This window comes from Sprattus sprattus, assembly GCF_963457725.1.
Source record: "Sprattus sprattus genome assembly, chromosome: 5".
Classification (NCBI taxonomy): Eukaryota; Metazoa; Chordata; class Actinopteri; order Clupeiformes; family Clupeidae; genus Sprattus; species Sprattus sprattus.
In genome coordinates, this window is record NC_137924.1 from 21191781 (window position 1) to 21203891 (window position 12111).

The window sequence follows — 12111 nt, forward strand, 5'->3', positions numbered from 1 at the left end:
TGAATGAGTTTTGAGGGGGAGGGGGGAGACATCCTAGATGAAAGAGCCCTAATGCCATGGAAACAGTTTTGAGTGCTTCTCTGTGATCATCATTCAATCACAGTGCTAATCTACTACTCTCTCACACAGCCACGTTTGAATGAATGGCAGTTTTAGTGTATGCACAGGCTAAATGAAAAGATGCACATAGGATACATACGTCACTTAGCTGCTTGGCGTTAATTCCGGCTTGCACCATGACAGGTGAGTCTGTCACTTGCGTGAATTTGACCGTGTCTGGATGCTGGCGATATTGTTTCTGCAAAAGGAAACCACACAGGGACAATCCTCAATTATCTACAAATATCAGTCAACAACTACACTTGGAAAGCTTGATTAAAAACAATAATATATATATATATCACCAATGTCAACTCACATCTTTGCACTGGTCCAACTTCTTCATGACTTCATATGTTTGCGTTACAGTTTGAGGGAAGAAACACCTTGTCTTTATGTCCTCATAATCCGCTTTATAATTGGTCTGGAAAAGGTAGGGCGGGAGTATATTAACATGACTGATGATGTAATTGCAAATAGAAGAGTTTAACAAATATATAATTTAAAACTCATTAGCTTTGGATTCCTCTGAACCATTTACTTTCTACAGGAGACACACCGGAGGGGGTGACTCACTTCGCTCTTTATCTCCTCCATCTTCTGACAGTGGCGCATGAAGATGTCCTCATAGCTGCCGATATAATGACCTTTCACCTCATTATCATACTTATCTGTATATTGTGCCTGAAGAAGAGATTTACAGGATCACCATCAAAGCTAAATACCCATTAAAAATAGTCTTTCAATTCAGGGAACACAACAGTTATTCACAAAACTTCCCAACTCACACCACTAAACTGCTTGAGGATAGTGTCCATCTTGAACTTGGGTGTGTCACAGTAGTTGATGCTGGATCCCCGTGATTTCTGATAGCCGGCTTTATAGACTTTCTAAACAGGAGAGGACAACAAAAATAACATTCATTAGCTACTATCATTGTGCTCCTGTATATCTGAATTTGAGGGCAAGGGCTTAATTGATGATTGGGCCTAAATCTTACTTTACTATATTGCAATTTGTATTAACATTTAGATATGCATTTGCCCATTTGGTGGACAGTTTTATGCAGTGTCTCAAATCTGTGTATGTGTGCACTTGTGGTTTGTTTGTTTAAGTGTAATTTTAATCATATTTATAGTTGCAATAGAATGCACTCAAAACTGGGAACATAATGGTGACATTGTATGAGAGAGCTGCAAGATCCCAGAATTTCCCCACGGGATTAATAAAGTATTCATCTATCTATCTATCTATCTATCTATCATTGGAGGAGGAGTGACCACATACATCACTAAGGATAGTGCCGGCATATCTCAGCTGACGCAGTAGGGGATTGTCTGTTGCGGGGAGAACGTTGTAGCCGGCCACTGCCTTTGTCTTCTCGTAGTCCTTTCTGTATTTCACCTATAAAGACAAACCATATTAAAGCACCAGCTTTGTAAGGGGGGTCATGAAAATACAGTGATTCATTGTGATTGTGCAATTAATGGAGACACTTGAGATCTTCCATCCAAAAGATTAAAAGTACTGTCAATATTGTAAAGCGTTATTGTTGTGCGACTAATATTCTGGCTAGCAAGCTAATCCAAGTTGGCATTTATATTCCAGACACCAAAGGGTCGTATCTCAGGTGGGCATGGCCTGGTACAGTTCCCTCTGAGCCACACAAGACTGTTGCGTCAAGGCTCACCGGTCAAAACAGAGCCTGAACTATGAGTGGTGTGTTATAAAAAGGAGGATGAATCAGAAGGAGGGAACGAGTATTATGAAAGAGTGTGTGCATGGGGGGAGGGGGGGAGAAAAAACACGCACCGAACTTGCAGCGACGCCGGCCTTCTTGCGAGTGCCGTACTCCGGTGTGTCCGTTTGCATGAAGTAGATTTGGTCTTTCCCGTCTTCATACTTTTGCGTGTATTTTTTCTGTAGTTGAAAGATGATGAAAGCATACGAGTGGGAACATCAGTTACGAATACTCACAGTTGTATTACAAAAAAAAACATAAAATATTGATTGGTATGATTATATGTATACCACTTCTATTACTGTACAACATTTCATGAACATGAAAATGGACTATCCCAGGTCCAAAGGGCTTACGGAGCTAAGGTTGTCCATGGCCATTCTTCCGACGGCAACGTCAAAGTAAGGGGTCTCACACCACTTGCCCCTGATATTCTTGTTGTAATCCTCACGGTATTTGAGCTGTAAAGACACACATTATTAATTGTTAAACAAAGGATGTATTTAGATTCAAATTGATATTTCATATTCGTTAACAAGTACTTCATTGCACTTTCATTGCATTCATTACAGTGAAACAGACAGAAGGGTCTTTTCTGCTGTCATGTTTCCTGGCCTGAGGCCCTTTGTTGTCCTTTACTTAGCACAGTCTGGACAGATATGTGGCTCCCTATTAATATCAGGCAGCAGGTGGGAGATATCCCTGTCTGTCTCTCTGGGACGGCAGAGCCCATGGCTTGTTGAGGTGCCCATCTGGTGGTGGGTGACAGCTCTAGCCAACAGGGCTTATACACTCTCCCACAATCCCTCTCGCTGGCGGGTGGCGGTGGGGGGTATTATATTTTAAAACTGAGGTTTTTGTGTGTTATGTTTCAAACAATTGTCACAGATGGGTCAATACGATTATGTGAATAAAAAAAAGAGTGTTTGAATGAAGATTTTATAATACAAAGTGTGCTCTGAATGGTTCAAAGAGACCATTAAAAAAACGTTTAGGTCAAAAGGTATTACATTTCTTAGTATTTCAGACCTTCTGTACACTGGTGGGAACTTGTGGCAAACCCAGTTACAGATCAGCTGTCGAAATCACACAGGCAAAGGGGGCTGATATAGAGATAAAATATATAACTCAAGTATGCCATTCCCTAAAACAAACCCTGCTGGGCACATCTAAAAATGTTGCACCAGACCCAGGAATAGCAGATGCAAACTCGGCCCAAGCGGTGTGTAGTTGAAAGGCGGTACAACTCACATCACTGCGCTGGTTGGTGACCTTCCTGGCCAGCTCCATTTCTGGAGTATCAGCCAAGGATGTATACTTGGCCTTGCGTTCATCATGACCCTTCTTATAATTGATCTGTAGTGAAAAGGGTATTGGGGGTGTTTTGGTTACTTCTGCAGCATCAAATCCTCTAACACATTTTTGAAACCCCTGAAACCAGGGTGATTTCAAAGATAAAATGCCAATCAAGCACTCTTATAGTACAGTGTCAATTGCATTTAATGCAATATTTAAATAATACCGTAATTGGTTGGTAAATATGGGACTCATCACATTTATTCTTGAATGAAATACTGCATGGCAAAATGTAATGGCCTACTTACATCACTGAGGACCTCTTGGGCTTTGGCAACCCTACGAAGTTCAGGACTGTCACTGTATGGGTAAAACATAGTCTTATCCTCATCCCAGGCCTCAGTGTACAGTTTCTGAAAGGCAAATACAGGACCAGTCAAACCTCACGGTAAACAGATGTCACAGTACATAGTCCAAAGTCATTAATGACAGAAAGATATCTCAATAGACCATTTCCAAAAAAGTTAACTTCTATTATCTTGTGGTCCCATGTCTATGGACTTTATCTGAAGACTTTATATATACTGTATGTATATATTTGTGGACGGGAGATGGTGACACTCTTTCTTCTGATGGTTTGCACCCACCTTGCTGTAGTTTGCTGCATTCTTCACAGCCAGAACAAGCTCAGGAGCATCAGGAGGCAGCAGGTAGCGGTCCTTAGTCTCGTCCCACTTCTGCCTGTACAGGACCTGTAGCAAAACAATACGGGGCGTTTTAAAGTTTTATCAGTGGAAAGTGTTATTTTCGGGAGGTTTTTACCAGTAATTGAAACGGTTTGAGACATTGGGCGAATACTAACCTTGCTGATCAGGTCAGTCATATGCTTCACGTGGGCGACCTCAAGAGCCTCACCATCATAGTTGCACAAGACCTTTGACTTTAAACCCTCCATGCGGTATTTGACCTGGAAGGCAAAGATAATATAAAAGATAGCCCTACTCCAGACCTAACCTGTGAAATAGCTGTGCAGTGGCAAGGCAAAGATAGCAAAAATACATACGGACATTGTGATATATTTTTATGGTATGTGCCGAGGAATGAAAATAGAGAGCGTGGCAGGAATTCTTTTTTTTCAACAGCACATGGCACAGTATGCGGATGAGAGCTTCCTCCATACAGTACCTCACTGAGCTGCTCCTGAGCCTTCTTGATGCGAATCATCTCAGGAGTGTCACTAGAGATGGCATAAGGCAGACCCTTCACCTTCTTCTCATAGGACTCACGGTACTTGTTCTGGAAATCATTTGCATCACATTCATTGAGTAAATACTTCTGCAGTCCAGAGCTCTTTGGAGTCAAGTGAAGGTTCAGATCTTAAGTGTAACATGACCTTATTATTGCTAGCCATGCTAGCATCACGTTAAGAGCACTAGAAATTCTTTGTCTAAGAGAAGGGTGCTGAGGGACAGAAAGTGAGGGGTGTCTTACGTGACTGTACTGATCCAGCATCTTCTGGCTGTGGGCCAGGTAAGGAGTCATGAACTTGGTGGTGTCCACCTTGACCTTCTTCCTGACCTTGCGGGTGGGCAGGCCAACACCTCCCTGAAGAGAGGCAGAGTTCAGTCAGCTCCACAGATAGTGATGGATCAGCCAATATGTCCTCATTAACAGATAACAGGTCAAAATGGAATATACAGATGAAATGAACATCCTGTATTTGCAGGCCAGCAATGGAACATTTGTAATGAAATGTCAATGCAGTGTGGTACATTTTATAATTTAATTTATAATTCACTATTGCAGATTAAGTCTTCTATACAGTATCACATGAATATGATATAGTCATGCATTACAAGGTTTACTCATCTCTTAGAACTATTTCAATATGAATCTTATCTTACCTTGCAAGTCAGAGTTGACAGACCCATACAAAATTACTTGTACCCAAACTATTTTATTTACGCGATTCATCAGTGGTATAAAAAGTGTGTGTCAGAGCATTAACTCATCAAGACAAAGGAAGCAGGTCAACAGACAAGGGGTACCGACTCTCGGTGGAAATCCATCGGATCATTTAAAACACATGTCTGATCAGTGGACCATGAGTATAAGTTCCCATGCACTTCAGAATGCTTTATAGGGATGAAATGCATGCAGGCATGAATGAATCAAAGCCTCTCATTACTGGGATTAAATTAAATTAAAGCTGCTGATAACTAACATAAAATGATTATTTTACAAAAATATTTCACAGCTCTACTCAAACAATATATTATGATTGCTCTAATTATCTCCTTTTTGTTGAGCAATATTCCATACAACTTGACTTGTAAATTGTTAGATTATCAAGACAGACATTTATGTGCGTTTATTAATGACATAACCCGCATGCAGCATGCAGGTGGTGTACGTTTAGGAAGCACCAGGGGCGTAGCTCCCTTATGGCAGCCCTGAGGCATTAAGCCATTTACCTGAGCCCCTGAGACCACGGACTGCTGAGAAACCTGCTGAGTAACCGTAGTAGTCGTTGTCTCCTCCTCATACTATAAATATGGGACAAACTCAAGGGTTTCAAACAAGGATCGTACAAGAACTTTAGAGATGAACTGCATGGTGGTCTTTTTCCCCAGCTCTGAGATGCTATAGCTGATGTTCAACTGTACAGCCCTATATCCATTCCAAAAGATCGACAACTTAAGGGAAGTGTCTCTACCCACCTACACTTGGTTACAAACAATGTCCTATCTGCCTAAAACGTCCCTCAGCTGAAATGACACTTTTTGCAATTGTGACCACAAGTTGGACGCATGTCAATACTACACGTAATGTAATCAGTGGGGATTCGGCCAGTGTCCATTTCTCTATTCCAGAGAGGAAACAGGAGCCTGTAATAGCCCTGCCGTGTTGAGTTTGACTGACATAGCCTTCTGAACTGCCACTGCTCAGAACATCCAAGCACCCAGATGACCTCACCCCTATTCTTATTTACAGCTAAACCCATTGTTGTGATGGTAAATAGAAACTAGAGGTCACAAAGATATTCTGACACCACTGGACAGTCATTTCAACAAGATATTTAAATGGTATCAGCTTGATACATTCATAAACCTTACTTCAAACAGGATACAGTATTCTATACACAGTACAACATAATTACCTCCTCAGGGCCATTTCCTAAAAATAGCTTGTTAGAAAAGTTTCACTCTATTGACCTCTGGCCGATCTCTTTCACCGCAACAACTAAGACTCTAACACTGGCTCATTGGATCACAACGTGATTGAACACCAACATGACTAAACATCTACCAGAATAGGCTGCTTCACAAAGCCCCATCACAAGGCCAATTTTCAGAACATTCTAGGACCTTCTACTAAAGGCCTGACACAATATATATATAAATCAAGCAATCAGAGCTGGGCAAAAAAAAAAAAACACCATGAGTATACTCAACAGCAGTTGTAAGTGGCTTCTTAATGACGACCTATGGAATTGCAAGGACTCATACAGTCTAAACTCTATTCCTGCACTGCCTACTGACGTCAGAGCTGAACAGAAACAGAAAGATGTGTGTGGAAAAGGGGGTATGATTGGCTATTAAATTGGTGATAAACTATCTTTCCCCCCTTCAACTCCTCCTTCTTCTGCAGGTGGTTTCTCCATGCTTACTCCCCCCTTCCCACATTCTGTGGGTGTGACGTTAATGGTTACAGAGCAGGAGGAGTGTGATTTACAGCACAGCTCGTCTCATTTGCCTCCCTGAGAGTCTGCCGTAAATGTCCACTTCTATATTTGTATCCACTGCCAGTACTATCTCAGAGAGACGCTTTTCCCTTATCGGGGGATTGGATTCCTTTGAAAAAACGAAATAATTTAGAAAAACTAGAGGGAGAGATGAAGAGAAGTAATTCCTGACATAAAAAGGCCTCTGACAAGAGTGTCCATAATCTTCTCATGACAAGAAATATCTGATCCCTGACATATGTGGAAAACTGGTAAAAACAGTGTCATCTGGTATGCTCCTTCACATTCCATACATCTCATGATTGAAGCCAACTTACTATTTTGAGAACAATAGATCCTTGTGTTGATCGTAAGTGCGGATGAAAGTAATAGTGAAACCAGAGTGTATGTGTCTTAAAAGTGTTTCCTCCCTGTGAAGATTTCCATCTTTGAATTTAAACAAGACGGTAAATCTCATGCACCATTTACTGGCTGATATGTTAAAGGAGAATCCAAAATGGCCAACAATAAAAGGTTTAAGTTGAGTGAAGTTTATCTGTGCTATGAACTTACAATTTGCAATCCCCTTTAAGATATCTCCACCAGAAATGGTCAACCTATACAAGGCCACCTTTAATCCTGTTTCTCTAGGAAACAGAAATTAAAGTATCAGCCTTCTGTTTTCACTCTTCCATTGAACACTCAGACAAACACAGTGTAAAAAAAACACAAGGACACATTTGCATGAATTTGCAGTTAGCTGTGTAGAAATCCTTAAAGCCTGGAGCTTTTAAAACTATAAAACATCGCAGTAGAAATGTCCAAAGACAAATGTTCCAATTTCAAAATGATGCTTCCAATATGGTGTCTGTTTTGTTTTCAAATACTGTTCCTGAACAATAGGAACAGCCCATTCAAAAACTAATTTAACACAATGTCACCTAAATCAATCATATTTCAGCTCCAAATATAGCTTTAAGGAGATCTTCCCCTCCTTTCCATGAGGGGCACGACATGTGAACAGAACGTAATCTCACTGTTAGTATAAATGGTCCATGATGAACATGATGTTCATGAGAATATCATAGCTAACAGTGGGTACTTCCATTCAAACAATCTTTATAATTGTCCATGTAAGAATACTTTACAGTATAGTTGAAATGTGAACATAACTGACATGTCTGGTTGTATGTGGTCCAGAAAACCATAAAAAAATGATTTGGTACATAATGCAAACATAACCATAAGGGAATTACAATTCTGGTGTGGTGTATACGCATTGCAAATTACTTTAGTTTCTGATGTATTGTTCGTAGGTTTCAGTGATCGCAGTGCTAATCAAGTGGGGATATTGTTACAGTCACAGTGTCACAAATATCTCTGCTCAGTACTCTTAGTTCTATGAGCCGATGAAGGTCCTTTTGTGATCCTGAATAATACTATTCAATCTAATGGGTTTAAAAAAGAAATGTTCAGGCGTCTTGTGAAGAGTCTGTTTGTGGACACTGTAGAGAAGCGAAACTTTAAGTGAAGGTTTTATCGACACCCTGATTTACTATGTCTTTAGGTAGGTGGTAGGTTCTCTGAGACTCCAAGGAGGAGGTTGTATGAAATGACACCCAGCTCTGCTTGCAGATGACTGGCTGCTGACGCTGCTGACTGAGTTGGTATCATAGCTAACTATTCATAGATCCTCACCATTGGGCCTCAGGTCTATAGGGACCGAGGGATGTGTCAGATTAAGTCACTACAGCAGTCCAGAAAGCTTAAGGTGAATGAGATGTATTTTGCTTCCTGTGAGACGAGGTCATTCATTGGTTGTGTTATTAACACATTTTTTTGGGTGTGATGGAACCTATCAGAACTTACCTCCTCAATCTCCTCCTCAAACTCCTCCTCAATTTCGTCTGCCATAATGAAACAGTCCTAGGGTCTGTACAGGTAGAAGAAAGTCACACACTCTCCCAAAGGCACCTCTGACATACCTGTGAAGTTATACTACCAAAATACGGCTTAGTAAACATATCAGTTGCCGATAACTGTGAGCTTAATACTATAATTCTGTTGGTCATAAGCGAGACAGCAAACATGGGCATAATAGAAAAGACAACAATTAATGAATTTACATGCTAAACATACCTTTTCAGAGAGAAGACCTGACAGAGTTCCCAACAACTTTGCAGTAGCTGTTCAATTCCCATGCACACGTGCCAAAAACTGATATTCCACTTATTGTGTTCCTGCAAACCTAGATAGAGACAGAGACGCGTCACAAAATGCTGTCACACTTTTTTGAAAAGCTAGGCGAACAAAACAAAAATCAAAACAGAAAACGAAGCTAAGAGGACAGTTCTCCTCTGCAGGCCTCAGTTAGAAGTTTGACACCCAAGATGCCCCAAAGTGCTACGCCCCTCCTGGCTGAGGGATCACGACAGCTGCCCTGAGGCGCTCCAGCTATTCGTCATGTAAGCTAATGCTGCAGTCTCATTGGCTGTCTTTGTTTAGCTAGCAGGAGAAGCAATGCCTTCTGAGGCAGGAGGGTTAAATATAGGACTGCAAACTGACTACCCTTTTTTAGAAACCTGACAAGACATTACAATTTTAAAACATTTAAAAAATGTACTCAAAAAGAAGGAAAAAAGGAGAAAAGAAATAAAGAGGGTGAATGAGTGAGCCAACTCCTGCCCCCAGTGGCAAGTGGAAAGGAAGATGTCCTGTGTGGGGTATCCCAAAACTGCAGTCACAGAGCTCTTGACTGGAATCGATATTGATTGGAAAAGCTTCTGTTATAGAGCTTCTCCATAGGATGTTCACCAAGACAGCAGACCAAGCCTTAATCCACTTCATCCACTGGTCCAGTTAGTCAGGAGAAGAAAAACAATCCCAAAGCAGAGGCCATGCAAAGTGTGAATGATGGCAAGGATGGCAATGATGGCGAGCTCACCGCTAAGCCACTTGCCTTTGGTTTTTTGCTGTTTTGGTTCTACTGTGATTTTCGGTCGCAAGCTGCTTACCGGTGACTTAAAAGTTTGAGCGATTCCCGAGCCTCCAGAGCCTGCCTGACTCTACCCTCCTGAGAAACTCAGAGCCGACAGCACACAGCTGCGGCAGAGACCTGGTTATCATGTGCCTCTGCCAGCCAATCACGGACCTCCACTCTCAGGTTTCAAAGGCTAAATTTACCTAGCGATCCTGTCAGAAAAGAGCACCTGTTCAGCAAATCTGTTATGATTCAACCAAGAGGAGAGCCCTGAGAAAAAATAAATACATGGTTGACAAAGAGGTGATGTGGCGAGGAGAGGGACGGAGGTATTTGATGATCAGCTGCCTTAGAGGCAGGATCTGTGAAGTGTGAGCTAAAGGGAAAGGTTGGACCTCAGGACAAACACCCTGAAGGCCAGAGTCTTTGAGGTCATCTGTTGGAGCCAATGACTCCAGTTCCGCTGCAAACCAGGTCAAAGCCAGGGCTCTCGATTAAGACAATGACCTATTCAAGGAAACATGAACAAAATGTGACTAGAGAAATATTCTGGATCAACTCCACCCAGGATCAAGTCCAATTTCCTTTCAAGGACCATTTGCAATAAATGGATTCACACACTAACACAGCGGGTTTGTCTACATTTCTGGTGTAGGCCGGAGTCTTGAAAATGTGTGCTGGTGTCCGATGAGCAACCCACTTGTTTTCATTTCCTCACACTGATGGCCAAGGCTTGACAAATACCTGCAAATTATAGGCTAAGGTGCTAACCTTGAATAATGACCTTAATGTGTGCGAGCAGACAGACAGCTGTTTTAGCACTACCGCCTCATCACGCCCCAGCTTGTGTGTCTCATTAGGATGAGTACAGTATTAAAACTATTCCGGGTGATTCAAAAATACTACAGCAAGGGCCTATTTTTATTTGCTGTGCACCCAGTGGCATGGTTGAAGTCAGGATGATACGACAAACTTCCAGAAGACGCCTATCTCTTTATGAAGCCGGTTCATGGTTCCACTCTGCTAGGCCTGAGGTGACATTATAAAAGAGGCAGCACTGGCATTTTTCTCCATGAACCCAAACCCCTCCCCCCTCCCCCACCCCCCAACCTCTGCGCCCCCCCCCCCCCCCCCCTCACATATCTCCCTCCCTCTAGAGCCTCTTCCTCCCCAGCGTCTGCAGGATTTCTCCTCTGCCACAGCGGAGCGAGGCAGCAGACGTGTGAGTGACAGGTGCAGCTGCATGCCTCCCTGGCCGGGTTCTGGAGCATCCCCCCACCCCACCCCGCCCCCACACTCCCCGTCGTAACCCCCACTCGCACCTCCTCCTCCTCCGGCACGCTCTGCATCCGAGAAAGCCGTAGCATCAGCACTCTCAAGCTGAGATGGATGGGATCAATGCTCTCAGTTAACTGAACCACTGTAATGACATCTTATCTAAATTCTCTGTCTCTGGCATGTATAAAAGTGTAATCACATTATGAATGCTAGTCAACCATGGCATATGGAGGGAACTAAAGTACAAATACACATTCAAATAAATTGAGGGCTGACAAACCATATGTTCAACTTACAGTATATACATACACTACCGTTCAAAAGTTTGGGGTCACTTAGAAATGTCCTTATTTTTCAAAGAAAAGCACAGTTTTTTTCAAAAGAAGATGCCATTAAATTAATCAGAAATACACTCCATACACTCCAATATTGTTAATGTGGTAAATGACTATTCTAGGTGGAAATATCTGGTTTTTAATTAAATATATACATAGGTGTATAGAGGCCCATTTCCAGCAACTATCACTCCAGTGTTCTAATGGTACATTGTGTTTGCTAATCGCCTTAGAAGACTCATGGATGACTAGAAAACCCTTGGAAACCCTTCTGCAATTATGTTAGCACAGCTGAAAACTGTTTTGCGGGTGAGAGAAGCTATAAAACTGGCCTTCATTTGAGCTAGTTGAGTATCTGGAGCATCACATTTGTGGGTTCGGTTATACTCTCAAAATGGCTCGAAAAAGATAACTTTCATGTGAAACTCGCCAGTCTATTCTTGTTCTTAGAAATGAAGGCTATTCCATGTGAGAAATTGCGAAGAAACTGAACTTTTCCTACAACGGTGTGTACTACTCCCTTTAGAGAACAGCAGAAACAGGCTCTAACCAGAGTAGAAAGAGAAGTGGGAGGCCCCGGTGCACAACTCAGCAAGAAGACAAATATATTAGAGTGTCTAGTTTAAGAAATAGACGCCTCACAGGTCCTCAACTGGCA

The 12111-nt window shown here is 42.0% G+C and overlaps 1 protein-coding gene across 4 annotated transcripts in view; it reads right to left on the reverse strand.

The window, feature by feature from the left end:
* The window catches only part of neb (nebulin), a 56229-nt gene extending 46242 nt beyond the window's left edge, over window positions 1-9987 (reverse strand). For 2 of the 4 annotated variants that reach the window (XM_080838771.1, XM_080838769.1), the window contains exons 1-17: window positions 9875-9987; window positions 9000-9108; window positions 8730-8793; window positions 5611-5682; window positions 4628-4741; window positions 4322-4432; window positions 3999-4103; window positions 3784-3888; window positions 3445-3549; window positions 3092-3196; window positions 2197-2301; window positions 1912-2019; window positions 1387-1503; window positions 888-989; window positions 676-783; window positions 419-523; window positions 200-298 (exon numbers count right to left, since the gene is read on the reverse strand). In XM_080838771.1, the coding sequence (XP_080694897.1) occupies window positions 200-298; window positions 419-523; window positions 676-783; window positions 888-989; window positions 1387-1503; window positions 1912-2019; window positions 2197-2301; window positions 3092-3196; window positions 3445-3549; window positions 3784-3888; window positions 3999-4103; window positions 4322-4432; window positions 4628-4741; window positions 5611-5682; window positions 8730-8774 (1506 nt within the window). In that variant the 5' untranslated portion in view covers window positions 8775-8793; window positions 9000-9108; window positions 9875-9987. The remainder of the gene's footprint in view (window positions 1-199; window positions 299-418; window positions 524-675; window positions 784-887; window positions 990-1386; window positions 1504-1911; window positions 2020-2196; window positions 2302-3091; window positions 3197-3444; window positions 3550-3783; window positions 3889-3998; window positions 4104-4321; window positions 4433-4627; window positions 4742-5610; window positions 5683-8729; window positions 8794-8999; window positions 9109-9874) is intronic. The other 2 variants (XM_080838772.1, XM_080838770.1) reach the window with 2 other exon arrangements.
* Between the last annotated feature and the right edge of the window lie 2124 nt (window positions 9988-12111).